General features: G+C 39.8%; 1 protein-coding gene across 2 annotated transcripts in view; it reads left to right on the top strand.

Moving 5' to 3' along the window:
* The window catches only part of LOC126162064 (putative ATP-dependent RNA helicase TDRD12), a 429,957-nt gene that overhangs the window by 203,021 nt on the left and 206,098 nt on the right, over positions 1–20,838 (top strand). For both annotated transcript variants that reach the window (XM_049918325.1, XM_049918324.1), the window contains exons 9-10: positions 458–610; positions 18,669–18,821. In XM_049918325.1, coding sequence (XP_049774282.1) covers positions 458–610; positions 18,669–18,821 — 306 coding nt within the window. The remainder of the gene's footprint in view (positions 1–457; positions 611–18,668; positions 18,822–20,838) is intronic.

Here is a 20,838-nt window from a genome sequence, read left to right as displayed (position 1 = left end):
ACAAACATATGTATCCAATTTACAGAATAACCATGAAAGATGCTTTATAAATAAAAGCGAAACGTGTCTGGTGTAATTCTTTTTAATCAGATTGCAGTCAGCTCAGATGGATAACCAATAGTAATAGACTACTTTGGGTTTAAGTTCAGTGTGTGTGTGTGTTTGTGTGTGTGTGTGTGTGTGTGTGTGTGTGTGTGTGTCAGAGGTAGAGAGAGTGAGAGAGAGAGAGAGAGAGAGAGAGAGACCATGACCATTCAAATCAAGATGTATACTTACAGAGTAAAAATGAAAATATACTGAATTTTTTGTGTTTTAAGCATGCAATTAATTATTACATGTGACACTGAACGTGTTATAAAGATGTATTTTGTATAACTATAGTGCTTAATTGATACCTTACATTCACCAAGAAATTTATGGAACAAACTATATAGAGACATCCTGACCATTTTTCCAGCTACCTTTGGGTAATGGTCCTGTGAGCCTAATACTCTGCTCAAGCAGTGCAAGTGCCCAGTGGATAGGCAATGCTTGTACTCTGCTTCTTTCCAAGAAAAGCCCATACAAAGTAGTTGTCACATATGGTGGGGGAGCTGACAGCACAAAAGTGGTATGATGATTATATATCAAACAATATTTCATTTTTTTAAGTGTTGTGAAAGACTGTACATGGTCTTAATGAAATTTTATTTTAGACTGTGCTTAAACTTTATAAATGTGATTAAAATATATGTTGTAAGTTTCTGATTATCAGGATGCAGAGTATCCAGTTTGCATATTATCTGCATCTGCACATAGTTTGGCAAGATTTGATTAAGTAAAAAATGAAACCTGGAGCATTCTGTTGCAATTATAATAAATATTTTCATTTAAGATAAACTGTTATGCATGTAATCCAGGTCTTACTACCTGAAGATGATGGGCCCCCAACCCAACTGTCAGACATCCCTGAAATATTTTTCCATTGTTTCCCATTTTTTCTTTAGATAAATGCAGGCCCACTATCTTGTAACGTATTCATGGCTGATTTCCTGTCATTATGTTGGCCTACTCCTTTCCATATGAAATTAAGGTTGATAAGTTTCAACTCGAGTAACAGAAAATTATTTTGGTTTTCTAATGGGGTGGTTTCCTTCACAATTCTATCTCTGTGTTATTATGAAATGAAAGCCTACTGTTAAACTGTGCCAGGAGCAATACATTATTGACTGTACTTTTGCAGCCACTCACAGATCCCAGTAATACCATAAATTTTAAAACTGATAAGTGACAATGAGTTTTAACCTCATTCACTTATCACATTTCTGTTGCTAAAATAACTAATGGTTGTGTGTGGTAAGGTGATACATAAACTCAGATGTGTTGTTCTAACAGTCAAAAGAAAATTATGTAATGTAAATGGATAGATAAGAAATCTACTCACCAAGTGGTGGCAGGCGAACACACACACAAAACAGTTTAACTTTTTCAAGCTTTTGGAGCCAGTGGCTCATTCTTTTGACAGAAGAGTTGAAGGGGGAGGAAGACGGGTGAAGGAAAAGGGCTGGAGAGGCTTAGGGAAAGGTGTACAGTACAGAAAAGTCACCCAGTACACCGAGTCAGAGGACACTTACCAGACGGGATGAGAAGGAAAGACCTGTCTGGTAAGTCTCCCCTGACCCAGGGTCCTGGGTGACTTTTCTGTACTGTACCCCTTCCCCTAAACCTTTCCAGTCCTTTTCCTTCACCCCTCGTTTCCCCTTCAACTCGTCTGCCAGAAGAAGGAGCCACTGGCTATGAAAGCTTGTAAATGTTAAACCCTTTTGTGTGTGTGTTCCCCTGATGCCACTTGGTGAGTAGATGTTTTTATCTATTCATTTATGTTATATTGTCAATAATTGATTATTTTCATTATCACAAAAGAAATTATAAGTTATAGAAAAGTTAGCAAAGGTTAATCTACAGTAAAACTTGGGATGGACATAAAACCAATGAGAGATTTAAAAGATAACTTAAGAATATTTGTCAAATTTTGCAACCAAAGCTGAGAACTGACCTGGTCAGTTACAGCATAAGTCACTGGAAATTTCAACATTTGTGAAACAAAATGAAGTGCTGCTTTTGTGGTTCCGTTAGAAGAGTGGACAGTTAGTTTCCCTATCGGGTTCGAGGTTAATAGATAAGACAGGAGACTTCCATGAAACCCTAAAGTTTGAAGAAATATTTAATGCTTTGTCAAGATGGCCTATTTGGTTTAAACATTGCTACACGGTTTGAAAAATTCCTGTTCAGGGTGAGAAAGTTAATGCTACGAAGATGCAGCATATCCTTTATGTGATAAATTCTTCAGTTACATCAAAGAGAACAGTTTTCTCCCAAAAAAAGGTTGCAATAGCGATAAAACTTGACAGTATTGGTTGTGCTAGGAGGACAAGGCCACATGAACCTTAGCCTTTCACAATGGAGCTCATTCTACCAGATGTGACCGTTGTAAGGAAAGGCTGATTGTTGTTTGTGTGCAAATTCAGTGGTGACCACAGATTGAAGCCATTTGTTATAGACCACTCAAAAGCACCATGCACTCAAAAAGAAAAAACAAACTTACTGATTTATTATATGCTTAAAAAGGAGCATAAATCAACAGCACTGCATTCAGAGACTGGTTCCATTCTGTGTTTGTTCCTACTGTCAATAAATATTTGGAGGAGAAAGAATTACCGGAAGCAGCTGTCATTTTGCGATGTACTTTCCACTTATACAGGAAATGGGCTAAGGTCTGATTGCAGCTGTGAAACATTATTACCTGTTGAATCTCATGAAACAGCTTGTGCGAGAATGTTCAGATATTCCCAGTTCCTGTGAATCCCCTGAACATGCCCAGTGCAATCCAGAATTTTTGTAATGCTGGGGACAATGTGATATCAACAGTAGCTCACCCATGGAAGAAATTGCAACACCCTCTCCTGAATGTTGCTTTGAAGGTCATGGTAGTGAGAAATGTCATACTGCCGCTTGTTTGATTTGTCTTGAAGAACAAAGTTCTGGTTGCAAAGATGTAGGTAAGGAAAAAAAAAAAATAAAAAAAATATAAATATATATATATAAGTGGTTAAACAATGATGTCTGCTAAATGGTGTGAGTATAGGGAATAAAGAATGTTCGATAGGGGGAAAGAGTGAAGGTGTTATTTTTCACACTGAGGCCCCGAATTATGTTCACCTACTATAAGAGTATGCAGACAAACTACCTGTTCACTTCTGTCTCGGGTTCTTCGGCCGACATACATCTGATGATATTTTTGACATTTTACCAGCATGAGTGGTTGGCATTTTCAAAGTTTGACCGTTTATTCCTAGTGGTAGATTGGAGCCGAACTTGCAGCTGCAGACTATATGTGCCTGGCGCACTATGTCCAAGGACTTCTCCACGGTTGTTTCTGGTGCGATTCTCTTGCTACCTGCTACAGCCATTTGCTGCAGCACAGGAAGCCAGGATCCATTTACCTTGAGGCTTTCCCGTTTCTTGTTGAAGCTGTTCTTGTGTCTGTGTATTTCTACAGCTTCTCTGAACAAGCGGGTGCAATAGATCTTCTTTACAGCCAGAACTTCCATGTCAGTGAATTTTACTACATGGTCAGTCTTCTCCACCTACCCCAACCTGCAATGTCATTTCTTCTGTAATCCTGGTGTTGATTGAACGTCCGGTAATTCCAACATAAACTTGTGTATGGTATGCGGTATATTCCCAGCATTGCAAGTTGGTCCCTTTTCTCCTTTTCTGATCTCAGACACTCTTTGATCTTCTTTGTCAGTTTGTAAATAGTCTTTATGCCATGTTTGTGTAATATATGGCCAATTCTGTGTCTCCCTCTGGGAATGTATGGCAGAAAGGCCGTACCCAACAATTTTTTTTTTTCTGATTTGTTACTTCGCCAAGTGTTTGGCTCTGTTATACTTCCAATTTCACTTGTGGAATACCCATTGCTCCTCAAAATGCTTTCCAAGTGTTGTATTTTGCATCTGATTTGCTGTGGCTCACATATTTGTCTTGCCCGCATTATGAGCATTTTAACCGTGCTTCTCTTTTGGTTCGGGTGGTGATTTGATAGTTGGTGCAGGTATTGGTCTGTGTGTGTTGGCTGTGGATACACATCCCTTGTGACCAGCACATCTGGAAATGGTAGCTTTTTGTCCTTTTCTACTTCCACACTAAATTTTATGTTGGCATGGAGACTGCTCAAGTGTCTTAGGAAGTCACCGAGCTGTTCTTCACCATGACTCCACACAACGAAGGTATCATCAACGTATCTGAACCACACCTTAGGTTTACAAGGAGCCAAGTCCAGTGCCTGCACTTAGAAGCGTTCCGTGAAGAAGTCGGCCACCACTGGATTAAGAGGGCTACCCATGGCGATGCCTTCCAGCTGCTCATAGTAGTTGCCATTCCACTTGAAATGGCTCGTGGCCAGACATACATGAAAGAGCTTTGTGATGTCTTGCAGGAAGGTGGAACCGATGTGCTCCAGATAGTTCCTGAGTGGCACTTCTGCAAACAAAGAAACAATATCAAAGCTGACCAGGATGTCGTTTGGCACAACTTTTAGTTTCTTCACCTTCTCAATGAAATGTTGAGTTGTTTATGTATGCCTCAGTCTTCCCCACATGTGGCTGGAGCAGAGAGGCCAAATGTTTCACCAGTTTATTCGGCGATGAGCCAGGATTGCTAACAATCATTTTTAGTGGACCGTTATTCTTAAGTTTCTTAGGGAATCCAAACAGCCGAAGTGTAGGGCTTCTGTATTGCGCATGTTCCTCTGTATGTCCATCAGCAGAGAAGGTGCCTTGATTAACCAATTCATATCCCGTGTGATATGATGCGTGGGATCTGTGCTTAGTTTCCGGTACATCATCGGATCTAATAGGTCCCAGATCATCTGCTTATAATATTTGGTCTTCATTATGACAATCTCATTTCCCTTATTGGCAGGCACCAACAATACACTGTTGTCTGCGTTAAGGTTTTTAATGGCCTTCTTCAGGTTGCAAGCTGGTGGTTTTGCTCGGTGCAGTAGCCTGACTGTTTCAGTGCATATTTTCTCTGCTCTTTCACATGGAAGGGTCTGAATGGCCACTTCAGTATTAGCAATGGTGTCCTCCATAGATGTAGTTCTTGGGATGATAGCAAAATTTCCTCCTTTTTGAAGGACGGACACTTCCTCTTCAGTCAGTTGGTCAGAGATAGTGACCACTGTGCGTGACATGTTGGGAATCGCCTCGTCAGTCTGCTTTCCAGCATCTTGCAAACTTTTACTTCTGTTGCTCAGTGCAGCGCTCAAGTTTGTTCTGCATGCTCCTGTGGGTGATGCTGTCGATCTTGTCCCAGCTGTCTCGATGCATTCTGCTACATAATTGATAGAAAATGTCCAAAAGTTCCTCATCCATTCTTGCTAAGACCCTCCATGTTGTGTGAATTCACCCACGAAAAAAAGCTCGTTCCATTCTGTTATAGATACGATGTGCTTGGGGGTGGTGAATAGGTGCTTACATTTCAAGAACATTGGTTAGCACCGTCATACTGGCTCCGCAACAGAAAGGCGAGAGAGGACATCAATCGCACTTTCTTCTTCCATCGTTGATCCAGGTGTCAGTACAATCTGCAAATCTCCTCTCTGTAGAGGCGTAATACAAAATTGTTAATGCCAGAAAAGAGGCATGATTAATATGCTCCTAATGCGGGCAAGAGAATATGTGAGCCACAGCACCTCAGACGTGAAATACAACACTTGGAAAGTGTTCTGAGGAGCAACGGGTACTCCACAAGTGATATTAGAAGTGTAACAGGGCCAAACACTTGACAAAGTGACAAATAAGAAATAGAAAGATCAGGTACAGCCTTTCTGCCTTACATTCCCATAGTCACGGACAGAATCAGCCGTATATTGCGCAAACTTGACGTAAAGACTATTTACAAACTGACAAAGAAGATCAAAGAGTGCCTCAGATCGCCAGGGAAGAAAAGGGACCAACTTGCAATGCCAGAAATATTCCATGCGGAAAAGTTTATGTTGGGAATGACTGGATGATCGATCAACACCAGCATTACAGAACATAAATGACATTGCAGGTTGAAGCAGGTGGAGAAACTGGCTGTGGCAGAGCATGCGCTGTGCGAGACCAATCGTGTAGTAAAATTTACCGACACAGAAGGTCTGGCTGAAGAGAAGAGCTATCGCACCTACTTGTTCGGAGAAGCTGTAGAAATACACGAACACAAGAATAGCTTCAACAAGAAACAGGAAAGCCTCAAGGTAAATGGATCCTGGCTTCCAGAGCTGCAACGAATGAACAATGCAGGTAGCAAGGGAACCACACTGGAAATGACCATGTAGAAGATCTCAGACATTGGCACGCGAGGTACATATAATCTGCAGCCGCGAGTTCGGCACCAATCCACCACCAGGAATAGACAGTGAAACTCTGAAAATGCCAACCACTCATGATAGTAAAAGGTCAAAAAAATCATCAGACGAACGTCGGCCAAAGAATCCAAGGCAGAAGCCAACAGGCAGTTTGTCAAGAAAGCCATAACAGTTCTGTAGACCATAATTTCTCTGACTGTATAAATATTTTTGAGAACCATCATCAAGGGAAAAGTGAATGAAAAACAGTAACAGAAAAAACTGGATGATTATTTTCTAAGAGTGATCTGGAAGCAAGTGATATGAAGTACAATGTGTTTTAAGTGCAATACTGTAAATACATAGTCAGTTTCCAGTAACACATAACTAATCTAGTGATGAAGAGAACCTGATTCCATTCATCCTGGTTCCATTCTAATGTTCCCTTGCTCACTTTCTTTGCACACGATGGTGCTGGTGGTTTGTACAGTTGTTTGTAATGGCTGCCTAGGGCTGGATGGATTGTCTGTAGGTGGTTGAGTACTTTTTGGGTTGACAAAACTCTCCCTGCTACTTCCAAGACAGGCTGTATGCATTCTCCTCGCAATACCTCCTAGATATAATCTGTAGCATGGTGTTGTTTATTGTAGGTGTCTACTATGAGATAGCTCCTTAATATTTTGTTTCTCAAAGTAGCAGGTGAATGTTCAAATGATATCACTGCAGTATATGCCAGTTTGCCAGGCAACTTCACAGGCTAAAAAGTAAGTAATAATGCACACATGGTGTATGCTTAAAATTTCCCTTCAGTGTTGTCACATTGGACAGATTACATAAGCCACATTGTGCTGTTTGCTGCTGGAGATACAATGCACCCATGCATTAATAATACAGGTTCACTTTTACCTTCATTAAACACATGACTTTACATAGTGAGTTCCTGTGATCAGTAGAGTATTTAGAAAGAAGTTTCAGATCACAATAACAACAGCAATAACAGTGATAATAATATAATAATAATAATAATAATAAATATTAAAGAAGAACTAAAAGAAAAATATAGACAAAGACTAACAAAAATACTGAAAACAGAATTGACAGCAAGAAACAAGACAAAAGCTATAAATACTTATGCTATACCAATATTGACCTACTCATTTGGAGTAGTGAAATGGAGTAACACAGACCTAGAAGCACTCAATACACTTACACGATCACAATGCCACAAATATAGAATACATCACATACATTCAGCAACTGAAAGATTCACATTAAGCAGAAAGGAAGGAGGAAGGGGATTTATTGACATAAAAAACCTACATTATGGACAGGTAGACAATTTAAGAAAATTCTTTCTAGAACGAGCAGAAACTAGCAAAATACACAAAGCAATCACTCATATAAATACATCGGCTACACCACTGCAATTTCATAACCACTTCTACAACCCTTTAGATCACATAACATCAACAGATACGAAGAAAGTAAATTGGAAAAAGAAAACACTACATGGCAAGCACCCGTATCATCTAACACAGCCACACATCGATCAAGACGTATCCAACACATGGCTAAGAAAAGGCAATATATACAGTGAAACAGAAGGATTCATGATTGCAATACAAGATCAAACAATAAACACCAGATATTACAGTAAGCATATTATTAAAGATCCCAATACCACAACAGATAAATGCAGACTTTGCAAACAACAAATAGAAACAGTAGATCACATCACAAGCGGGTGTACAATACTAGCAAATACAGAATACCCCAGATGACATGACAATGTAGCAAAAATAATACATCAACAGCTTGCCTTACAACATAAACTTATAAAACAACACGTTCCCACATACAAGTATGTACCACAAAATGTACTGGAGAATGATGAATACAAATTATACTGGAACAGAACCATTATAACATATAAAACAACACCACATAACAAACCTGACATCATACTCACCAATAAAAAGAAGAAATTAACACAACTAATCGAAATATCAATACCCAATACAACAAATATACTAAAAAAAAACAGGAGAAAAAAATTGAAAACTACATCCAACTGGCTGAGGAAGTCAAGGACATGTGGCATCAGGATAAAGTTGACATTATACCAATTATACTATCAACTACAGGAGTCATACCACACAATATCCACCAGTACATCAATGCAATACAGCTACATCCAAACTTATGTATACAACTACAGAAATCAGTAATTATTGATACATGTTCAATTACCCGAAAGTTCCTAAATGCAATATAACATATACTGTACAGTTAAAAGGAAGTCACGCTTGGTCAAGGTCCACGTCACTTTCCATTTTTGACCAGACATAACGTCTGAGGAAAGAAAGAATAATAATAATAATAATAATAATAATAATAATAATAATAATAATAAATATTTGTGAGTGATGAGGGTAAAGAAAAACGTTTTTGAGGAGTTTATGTATATTTTTCTCTCTGTCAGGTCATTTCCCCTTTATTGTGGCCACGGAGGTGTGCATTTGGTGTCTGTGTGACTGTGTGTAAATGTGTTCATTATTGCTGGACAAAGAGCTAGTGCCCGAAAGCTAGTGTGAATGCTGTTTTGTATTGCTGTGCCGCATGTATGATCCATTATAGGTGAGTGGTTGCCTTCCCTTATTTTATGTGTTGCTCCAACCAGGAATTTCCATTACTGTTATTCATTTTCACTTTATATATTCATACATTCTCAATGCTGTCTGCTGCTGAGAACAGTAGTGATAGCAGTGTGACAATGAGTAAAATAGTGCACACTATTTTAAAAACATTTTTGTGAATGCAGTCACATTGACTGACATGATGAGATTTGAGTGGCAGAAATATATAAAATTGTCATTGTACTAGATTCATTTGTGTCTCAGTAACTACTGTATAAATAGTTTATCACTAATACTGGTGCCCTACTGAAATGTGGTTTTCATCACAGTACAGTGGAACCTTGCACAGCAAGCATAATTTGTTCCAGAATGTCACTCTTAAGTGCGAAACACCCGTTAAGTGAAACATTTTAGCCCATATAAATTAATGTAAAATATGATAATGCATTCCATGCAGAAAAAGTACTAAAAAGTTTTATCTTCTTTATGACATTTATTCAAATAAAATCATATGTACAGTATTACAGTGTAACTTCGATTTTAAGTTCTCCGATTTTACATTTTTCGCTATTCACACTATAAGCTCGTTGCCCTTGTGAAAAACCCATAAGATCAATACTAGAAATTCCCCAATTTTTATGTTTCTTCCTAATAAGATTTACCTTGATTCTAAGTTCTTACTCGAAATCTTGCTTGACTTCATCCTGTTTTCTTCCTATTGACATTTGATGTGACTGAATGAGTTACAAGTGGCACAAAAGACAGATGGTTCATTCCATGTGTGGTGGTGGAGTTGAGAGAATATTTAAGGCTGTTGCGGAAAGGGGAGACGTGAGAGAGGAAATGCTGATAATCCACGATTGACGTTGCCAGCACAATTTGCAACGTTTAGCCTCACCATGCAGCTATGATACAATTACTGCTAGATTGCAGCAGCAATGGAAAACCAAGACAGTCGACGTAAAGTGTTTAGGACACAGCCAATACATGAGAAAGGGGACCAGGTGTGAGCTTATATTGGCTGACGACTTGTCATACAATAGCCAGCACACCCACCACACCACACTAACACAAGTAAAATGAGCTTGCCTGCTGGTCGTGTGGAGAAGGGGAGTGGCCCTTCAATGACAGGAGTACAGGTAGGGGTGAAAGCATTTTGAGAAGTGCTGAAAACATTCTTTTCGTGCAGATGATGTGCTGTGGTGCAGATGTCACATGGAAACAAAACAAAGGTTTTGTTATAGCACATTTTAAAGATTTTTGTATTCAAATCTGACGCAAAACAGTTGCAACAACTATGTAGACTACTCACACATATACTTTGCACCGCATAGTGTAGATCATAAAGATTGGTAGCAGTGATAGAGGGCATGAAGTAAAATTGCAGTGCTGGCACTTTCTTTCAAATTTACAGTTTACACAGTATACAGAAATTCACTGAGTCAACTTCTAATAAGCTTGTAATGTCAGTTGGGGAAGTAAACTCATTTTTTCACATCTCTGTTCCTCTCATCGAGCCTAAAGTAACACTTTGACAGTGGTGAACATCTAAAGTGTGGCTTGTAAGAAAAGCATTAAACAGTAACAGCAATTGTGACAAATTTTTGTCATTAAGCAGATGTCCACATTTATGCTTATGGTTTAACAATTTAGTTGCTGTGGTGTTTTTGTTTTAATTCACGTTGTTAATCAATTTTTACTTTTTTCTGGGTGCGCACAAAGGAAAGATCTCTCAAAAATGCACGTTTTGATGTATAATTTGTAGTTGTGGCATGTCGGAAAATAGCTCAATTACCTTGTACACAAGTATCAATTTCAATTTTTTGATGAGTTTTTACTTGCTGTTACACACTCATGAAATTCATTACCACAAATTATTGTATAAAAATGGTATTGTATGGTTAATTTCCTTCACTTATACAGATTTTATACAATATATTGGAGAGGATTGCGATTTTTAATTATATATGCCAATTCCAGGTGTTTATGCTTGTATTTTTGGGGTTTTAATGTTTTCCTCAATTCCACATTTTCCTCAGTTTTGCATTTTTTGAGTCTGGACCAATCAAAAATGTAAAATAGGGGTTTTACTGTATGTGCTTAATTATTCGCACTACATAACTAATTCTTTTTTACTAGGAAGCTATCTCTATTCATTTGTTTCTGCCGACACTGCAACACTTGGTGAAAATGAGACGCAGCATTATCGTCAAATAAATTTGTAGCACTCGTAGCCATTGCTTTATTGGGGTAATGATTTTCAATGTACAATGCAAACTATTCCTGTGCTTTCTCTCATTGTGCCAGAAGGTTGTTGATTTGCTGTTACTGTCTCCTCCTACTCCTCCTCCTCCTCCTCCTCTGAAGAATTCCTCTCCACATCTTCCTGCATTGAAACACACTGCAACTTCATAAGCTTTTCGGTGGTCATTTCTTGGCTATGATCTTCCAAAGCTCATCGATATCATTGTTGTCCACTTCTAGTCCCATGCTCTTGGCCAAAGACACAATCTCATTGACTATAAGCTCCATAGGCACTGACTCAAATGCCTCAGAGTCACATTCGACAATGCACTCTGCCCAAAGATTCTTCCAAGCAGAAGTGAGAGCTCTCTTGGTAACCCCTTCCCACACCTCTTTGATCATCTTGACACACGCAACGATGTTGAAGTGATATTTCCAAAACTCTCTGGAAGTGAGATTGGTAGCTTCAGTCAACTTAAAAGCAATTCTTGATGAGTGCTTCGTGTAGATCTTCTTAATATTAGAAATAATCTAGTGGTCCATAGGCAGAAGTAACAGAGTGGTGTCAGGAGGCAGAAATTGGATCTTGATAAATTGAAATTCTTCAAGGAGTTGGTCTTGTAGGCCTGGAGAATGGGCAGGAGCATTGTCCATTACAAGATAGGCATGGAGTGGCAGATTCATTTCAAGCAAATATTTTTTCATTGAAGAACAAAACACTTCATTGATCCAATCACAAAAAAAGATCATGTGTCACCCAAGACTTGTCATTGGACTTCCGCATCACATTTAACCTGCTCTTATGGACTTTACACTTCCTGTAGGCTTGTGGAGTTTCTGAATAGTAAACAAGCAGCAGGCTGATTTTCAAATTGCCACTTGCATTGGCACAGAATAGCAGTGTGAGATGGTCTTTCGTTGGCTTGTGACTGGGCAAGGCATTCTCTTCTGCTGTTATAAAGGTATGCTTCAGCATCTTTTTCCAGAATAGACCCATCTTGTCTCAATTAAGAACCTGTCGTGGCAGATAACTCTCAGAATCTACGAGCATCTTGAAGTTGCTGATGAAGTTCTCTGCTGCCTTTGTGTCGGAGCTGACTGCTTTGCCATGCCTCACAATGCTGTGGATACCATTTCTTCTCTTAAACCACCTACGGCTTCCATTAAATACTTCTTTGGACACTGATGATCCTGGCGTCATCTTAACGAGGATGGCAAAAATCATTTTTGCCTTCTCAGAAATGATGTTCTCGTTAACAGTGTCATGTTGCAATTGCTTTTCTTTTATCCATACAAGAAACAATCTTTTGACATTGTCCAGAATATGAAACCATTGTTTAGATACTCTTGTCACTCTCTCTGAAGCATCTATCTCCTTAACCTTGTTCTTGAATATAGTGTAAATAGTTGATATAGACTGATTGTATGTGCGTGCTAAATCAGCGATGCTCACACCACATTCACATTTCTCAGTGATTTTATGTTTCATTTCTAAGGTCATTTTCTTTCTCTTATGGTCGTTGTCTTGCGGCTTTATCTTCAGGGACATTCCTGCAGAGGTTATTAATATTTGCACACAAAAAAAAACAAGTGTGTGAACACAAGTTTAGAAAAATGTGTGATCACAAGCTGCATTAAGATGGTAACAGAAAGAGCACAAAACCCAGACTGCAGTATATACTAAAGTCATTGTTCATATGTCACTGCCGACAGTGAAAGGTGTTCATATTGTTGAATGTTTCCCCTGCCGCATCCAAATGGCTGGTGGCATCACACTAAATTGTCGTCACTCATTATGTGAAATATCACTTGTTAAGCAAATATTTTCTTTTACAATTTGTTTTGCTCGTTATGCCAATTGCACATTATGGGAGGTGTTTGTTAAATGAGGTTCCACTGTACTCATTTGTTTTTATTCTGTTAAACAGATTCAGAGATGAAGTTTTTTGTCTGCCTCTTGCTTACAATAGGGTTGTGATACCTGCACCCACATTTTACAGCAATTTTCTGTTTTGGAACTGGTATTGTAAATAAAAATTAAAACTGGAGAACATACACAGGGAAATGCGGAGCATAGCTGACAGTGAAGTCATCTTCTAAGGCAATATTTTTCAGATGGCGAATGGTACAGACTGTAGTCAGCCGCAAGTTGGAAAGTACCAAGGCAGAGGACTGTTTCTCCACTCCTTGCATCAACTCTCACTGGCTTTCCTCCAAACTGCTTACAATAAATGTTTGCCTTGCTTTGGAGGAACATTTTTTGTCTCACATTTCTGTCATTTTGATGTCTTGTACACACTGTTTTTGGGTCATGTTGTTGTATTCATCTGTATTGAGAAGACCATGACTGTGTACACAGATGAACACCTGCTCAATAACTTGTTTGTCCATCTCGGAATGAAATACCTTACTGATTCTGCATATCACAGATCCGACAGTTTGTTGGTAGCTTTGCGGAGATATGTGACGAGAGATGTCTAGGCACAGGTCATGTAATTCACATAAATAATGGACCGCTGATTTGCATACGTGGTGATGATGCCCGATAGTGACCTAGATGGGTTCCATAGGATTTACATCAGCCGAATTTGGTCACCAAGACATCAACGTGAGCTCACTATAAAACTTGTCAAACCACTGTTTAGCACAGTTGTGACTCCGAGACATGGATAATTATACTGCTGAAAGACGACATAGCCATCAGGGAAGAGATCAAGCATGAAGAAATGCAGGTGGTTTGCAGCTGTCAGCATGTCCTTGATTGCTGCCACATGTCCTGTGCAAGTGCAGGAAAATGTCTTCTGTAGCATAATGCTGTTCCTGCCAGCCTGTGTCCATTGCTCACAGCTCGTTTTGGGCTACTGTTAGCATCGATGATGGCGTTTGTGGAGAAGACCATCAACCTAGTGCAGAAGAAATGTGATTTATTCAAAGAACCGACATGTTTCCATTGCTCAACATTCGAATCCCGATGGTCCCATGCCCGCTGCAATCATAATTTATGGTGTTGTTGGGTCAAATGTGAACGTGTAGGGGTGATCTGCTGCAGCGCTCCATGTCCAAAAATGTTCAATGTATGGTGTGCACCGAAATACTTGTGCGTGCACCATCATTGTGCTCTTTCAGCAGAGATGCAACATATCACCATCTATCTTACTTTAAAGAGCAGACAAGCCTCCAAATCCCATGTTCTGTGAATAGTCTTGGATGTCCAACCATTTAGTGCCTAGTGGTAGTTTCACTGACCTTCTACCTCTTTCTGTAGATGCTTAAAACAGTAACATGTGAACGTTTGATCAGCTTGACCGTTTTTAAGATACTCATTCACTGGCTTTGCATAATAATATTCTGTCCTCTGACAAAGTCACTTACCGCAGTGGATTTCCCCGTTTTCAGCCCATATCTTTGCTACGGTGATTCCTCATCCATCTCTGCTGCACTTACATGCCTTCCATAGCATGTTAAGTCACTAGGCGGCATCCAACCTCATGATGTGCAGTGGTTGTAATGTTTTGGCTTAGCAGAGTGTATAATAATAAAAAAAAACACCAACATCATTATTGTGGCTTGTCTTGCATCAGTCAGTTTGACTCCCAAGTATATGATTTTCTTTACCAAGAGTTTGAGGTGTAAGATGACGTGCCTATCTAATCTCTGGCTAGTCTCATTTCCTCTCTTCTACATCTACATCTACATCCATACTCCGCAAGCCACCTGACGGTGTGTGGCGGAGGGTACCTTGAGTACCTCAATCGGTTCTCCCTTCTATTCCAGTCTCGTATTGTTCGTGGAAAGAAGGATTGTTGGTATGCCTCTGTGTGGGCTCTAATCTCTCTGATTTTATCCTCATGGTCTCTTCGCGAGATATACGTAGGAGGGAGCAATATACTGCTTGACTCTTTGGTGAAGGTATGTTCTCGAAACTTTGACAAAAGCCCGTACCGAGCTACTAAGCGTCTCTCCTGCGGAGTCTTCCACTGGAGTTTATCTATCATCTCTGTAACGCTTTCGCGATTACTAAATGATCCTGTAACGAAGCGCGCTGCTCTCCGTTGGATCTTCTCTATATCTTCTATCAACCCTATCTGGTACGGATCCCACACTGCTGAGCAGTATTCAAGCAGTGGGCGAACAAGCGTACTGTAACCTACTTCCTTTGTTTTCGGATTGCATTTCCTTAGGATTCTTCCAATGAATCTCAGTCTGGCATCTGCTTTACCGACGATCAACTTTATATGATCATTCCATTTTAAATCACTCCTATTGCGTACTCCCAGATAATTTATGGTATTAACTGCTTCCAGTTGCTGACCTGCTATTTTGTAGCTAAATGATACAGGATCTATCTTTCTGTGTATTCGCAGCACATTACACTTGTCTACATTGAGATTCAGTTGCCATTCCCTGCACCATGCGTCAATTCGCTGCAGATCCTCCTGCATTTCAGTACAATTTTCCATTGTTACAACCTCTCGATACACCACAGCATCATCTGCAAAGAGCCTCAGTGAACTTCCGATGTCATCCACCAGGTCATTTATGTATATTGTGAATAGCAACGGTCCTATGACACTCCCCTGCGGCACACCTGAAATCACACTCACTTCGGAGTACTTCTCTCCATTGAGAATGACATGCTGCGTCCTGTTATCTAGGAACTCCTCAATCCAATCATACAATTGGTCTGATAGTCCATATGCTCTTACTTTGTTCATTAAACGACTGTGGGGAACTGTATCGAACACCTTGCGGAAGTCAAGAAACACGGCATCTACCTGTGAACCCGTGTCTATGGCCCTCTGAGTCTCGTGGACGAATAGCGCGAGCTGGGTTTCAGATGACCGTCTTTTTTGAAACCCATGCTGATTCCTACAGAGTAGATTTCTAGTCTCCAGAAAAGTCATTATACTCGAACACAATACGTGTTCCAAAATTCTACAACTGATCGACGTTAGAGATATAGGTCTATAGTTCTGCACATCTGTTCGACTTACATTCTTGAAAATGGGGATGACCTGTGCCCTTTTCCAATCCTTTGGAACGCTACGCTCTTCTAGAGACCTTCGGTACACCGCTGCAAGAAGGGGGGCAAGTTCCTTCGCGTACTCTGTGTAAAATTGAACTGGTATCCCATCAGGTCCAGAGGCCTTTCCTCTTTTGAGCGATTTTAATTGTTTCTCTATCCCTCTGTCGTCTATTTCGATATCTACCATTTTGTCATCTGTGCGACAATCTAGAGAAGGAACTACAGTGCAATCTTCCTCTGTGAAACAACTTTGGAAAAAGACATTTAGTATTTCGGCCTTTAGTCTGCCATCCTCTGTTTCAGTACCATTTTGGTCACAGAGTGTCTGGACATTTTGTTTTGATCCACCTACCGCTTTGACATAAGACCAAAATTTCTTAGGATTTTCTGCCAAGTCAGTACATAGAACTTTACTTTCGAATTCATTGAATGCCTCTCGCATAGCCCTCCTCAAACTACATTTCGCTTCGCGTAATTTTTGTTTGTCTGCAAGGCTTTGGCTATGTTTATGTTTGCTGTGAAGTTCCCTTTGCTTCCGCAGCAGTTTTCTAACTCGGTTGTTGTACCACGGTGGCTCTTTTCCATCTCTTACGATCTTGCTTGGCACATACTCATCTAACGCATTATGTACGACGGTTTTGAACTTTGTCCACTGATCCTCAACACTATCTGTACTTGAGACAAAACTTTCGTGTTGAGCCAACAGGTACTCTGAAATCTGCTTTTTGTCACTTTTTCTAAACAGAAAAATCTTCCTACCCTTTTTAATATTCCTATTTACCGCTGAAATCATCGATGCCGTAACCGCTTTATGATCGCTGATTCCCTGTTCTGAGTTAACTTTTTCAAATAGTTCGGGTCTGTTTGTCACCAGAAGGTCTAATATGTTATCGCCACGAGTCGGTTCTCTGTTAACTGCTCAAGGTAGTTTTCAGATAAAGCACTTAAAAAAAATTTCACTGGATTCTTTGTCCCTGCCACCCGTTATGAACGTCTGAGTCTCCCAGTCTATATCCGGCAAATTAAAATCTCCACCCAGAACTATAACATGGTGGGGAAATCTACTCGAAATATTTTCCAAATTATCCTTCAGGTGCTCAGCCACAACAGCTGCTGAGCCAGGGGGCCTATAGAGACATCCAATTACCATGTCTGAGCCTGCTTTAACCCTGACTTTCACCCAAATCATTTCACATTTCGGATCTCCGTCAATTTCCTTCGATACTATTGCACTTCTTATCGCTATAAACATGCCTCCCCCTTCACTGTCCAGCCTGTCTCTGCGGTATACATTCCAATCTGAGTTTAGGATTTCATTACTGTTTACGTCTGGTTTCAGCCAACTTTCTGTCCCTAGTACTATATGGGCGTTGTGACCGTTTATTAATGAGAGCAGTTCTGGGACCTTTCTGTAGACGCTCCTGCAGTTTACTATTAGCACATTAATATTGTTATTCCCTGTTGCATTTTTCCTACTCCTACCTTGCTGCGTCTCAGGTGGTGTCTTGTCGGGCCTAGGGAGGGGATTCTCTAACCTAAAAAACCCCATGTGCACTCCACACGTACTCCGCTACCCTTGTAGCCGCTTCCGGCGTGTAGTGCATGCCTGTACTATTCGGGTGGACCCTACATTTCTCCACCCGATAGCGGAGGTCGAGAAATTTGGACCCCAAATCTCCACAGAATCGTCTGAGCCTCTGGTTTAAGCCTTCCACTCGGCTCCAAACCAGAGGACCGCTATCGGTTGTGGGAACGATACTACAAATAGTTAGCTCTGATTTCACCCCGCGAGCAAGGCTTTCTGCCTTCACCAATTCCGCCAACCGCCTGTACGAACTGAGGATGACCTCTGAACCCAGACGGCTGGAGTCATTGGTGCCGACATGAGCAACAGTTTGCAGTCGGGTGCACCCAGTGCTCTCTATCGCCGCCGGTAGGGCCTCCTCCACATCTCGGATGAGACCCCCCGACAAGCTTATGCTTAAGAGTCCACTTGTGTGACTTTTAATTGCAGCTAGCACTTCATAGGTAGAGTTTTTTTCTGTCTGTATATGAGGTTGTAGTTCTACTGTAATTATTCTGTGTAAATCATTTTTTTCAGACAGAGAAAGAATTGTGTTGTTACACTGTCATGACAACAAGATACCTCCTTACATGTAAAGTGTTGTAAGGGCACAGGTGACTAATTTTGTGTTATGTTGAAATATGTGGGTTTCCTTCTCAGTCTGTACAGTATGCTTATGAATAATAATTAGTCTACTGACAGTTCTACAAATAGAACTTTTTTCTTTCTTTTTTAAATTCAGGGATTTGATCATTGTATACAGATCAGTTTTCTTTCTTTGTGATGTACTATTACAGATATTTTCCTGTTTCTCTGAAACAGAATGATTTGGTAAATGGCTGCCATATTTTGGTTTCTACACCAAAATGTTTGTGGAGGCTTCTACAGAAGGGTCCTCTTGTGGTCAACTTCAGTAGGTTGTGCCACCTTGTTTTGGATGAAGTGGATGTTTTATCATTCAGATTTCTTTCAGAGGTAAGATAGTAATTGATAGTTTCTGTTTATACCTTTATCATAAAGCCACATTCATGTATTGTCAGTTAACTTGCTCTATATCTGTAATGCTTTTAACCATACTAGCGTCATAGAAATGCATGTAAGCAAACTGAAGCATATTTGTATGTTACTCATAATTTAACAGTATAAGGAAAAGAATAGATTACTAATTGGACCAGAATGTTTCAGCTGCTGGAGATGGTGATCGTGCGTGCGTTTGTGTGTGTGTGTGTGTGTGTGTGTGTGTGTGTGTGTGGGTGGGTGGGTGGGTGGGTGGGTGGGTGGGTGGGTGGGTGGGTGGGTGGGTGGTTGGGTGGGTGTGGGCGCGCGCGCGCGCGTGCGGGTTTCTTTCCGAAGAAAGCTGTGGCTGAAAGCTAAACATGTAACAGTATTCTTGTGTGCCTGTCTGCAAACCAACGTGTAAGCTTTACAGTGAGCAGCCATCTATTCTTTTCCTTATATTGTTGATATTCCAGTCTGGAGTGTCCATTGTTTGATTTTACTCATAATTTAAATTTATGATTACTCCCCATTGACTAATTTGCATCATAGTGAAGTGGCAGTGGAGAGTTTCTTTTATTGAAAGATAATGTGTTCAAAATTTTTTTTAAGAAAGAGGAAGCAAAATGAATAATCAAAAGTCAGACTGCCAAATATAACTTTTAGAAATTGTAACACTAGTGTGAAAAAGCTGTTGCATAGTATGTTAGTAGAAGTTTCTTCTTCAGTAGATGACTGATTAGGAAAGATTTGACTAAATGTTGGATATGTTTTTAAGGACAAAGAACAGCTGAATGAAAACAGCAAGGACGGGTATAAATAAGTGATCCTTTTCTTTCAGTCTGTCTTGGATAGCTATTCATTGTTTTAAATTTACAGTGTAAACCGCTGGCATTGGGCACTTTACAGGAAACCATTTGAACCTCATAAATCAAAAGGGCAAAGGTCGAGTTTAATATATTTTCTGAATACCTATTCCCACTCACTTGCTCTCTTTTTAGGAGGTACCAAATAGTGCATTACACTTTGTTACTGTCAAGGTAGAGATAATGTTAAACATTAAATCAGATATTCAATATGTAATCTAAAATATCAATATCTCCCCCCCCCCCCCCCCCCCGCCCTCCCCTCTAGCCTTATCAAATTTGGCTTTCTGGAAACTGCCTCATTGTTTCTTGTTTTATGCTCTAAGCATGTCTTTCCAGTGAACATAACATTTTAGACTTCTCATTAAGCAAGTGAAAATTTTCAAACAACAGTAAGGCACAATTCATTGTGAGTTACTTTTGAGTCCTCTCAGAATTCTGCTAATGAAATTAAATGACACATTGATTATTTGTGATTTTAATTGCTGAATTCTCAGAGGTGAGAGTGGCCATGTATGTGTGAATTGTGTGTGTATGATAGTGAGCATGTGCACATGTGTGTGTGTGTTTATATATCCTGAAGATTCTCTCCATCTGGTAGCTTACTTTACCTTTAAATTTGTCTGCTGCTCAGCACCTCTTCAATGTGGTGAATAAGAGCCTGTCCTATTTCATATTATTATTAACAATATTTGTGATGTAAACTTGGTATACATTTATCAGCCACTGAAACTAACACATTTGTTAAAGAACATAGCTGTGTGTGCAGCTTTCAGAATTTGTTTCTCTTCCCAAGTTATTCATATATGTATTTCAATACCACGGAGTGTTACTACAAAGCAAGATGGAACAGAAGAAACATGTAGTTCCTTTGGCAAATGTAAAAAGATAGGGAATGGCTAACACGAGCATGAATTACCCTCTCCCATGCACTTTCCAGTGACGTGGAACATGTATTTTAATATAAATGATTACTTAAAGCAAGTTATTAATATCACAGGGGAGTTTTAATATCAGCTGTTAATTCATAATAACGTTCTCATGGGCTTCGTGGGGAGGCATTACACGCAGATAAATCATTTTTGTGAGGCCTTGCAGAAGAAAGTCTGATCCTGCAAGGTGGTTGTCAA

Source organism: Schistocerca cancellata, chromosome 2 (genome assembly GCF_023864275.1).
Source record: "Schistocerca cancellata isolate TAMUIC-IGC-003103 chromosome 2, iqSchCanc2.1, whole genome shotgun sequence".
Taxonomy (NCBI): Eukaryota; Metazoa; Arthropoda; class Insecta; order Orthoptera; family Acrididae; genus Schistocerca; species Schistocerca cancellata.
The sequence above is the reverse complement of the archived record's forward strand: the minus strand, read 5'-3'. Positions and strand labels throughout refer to the sequence as shown.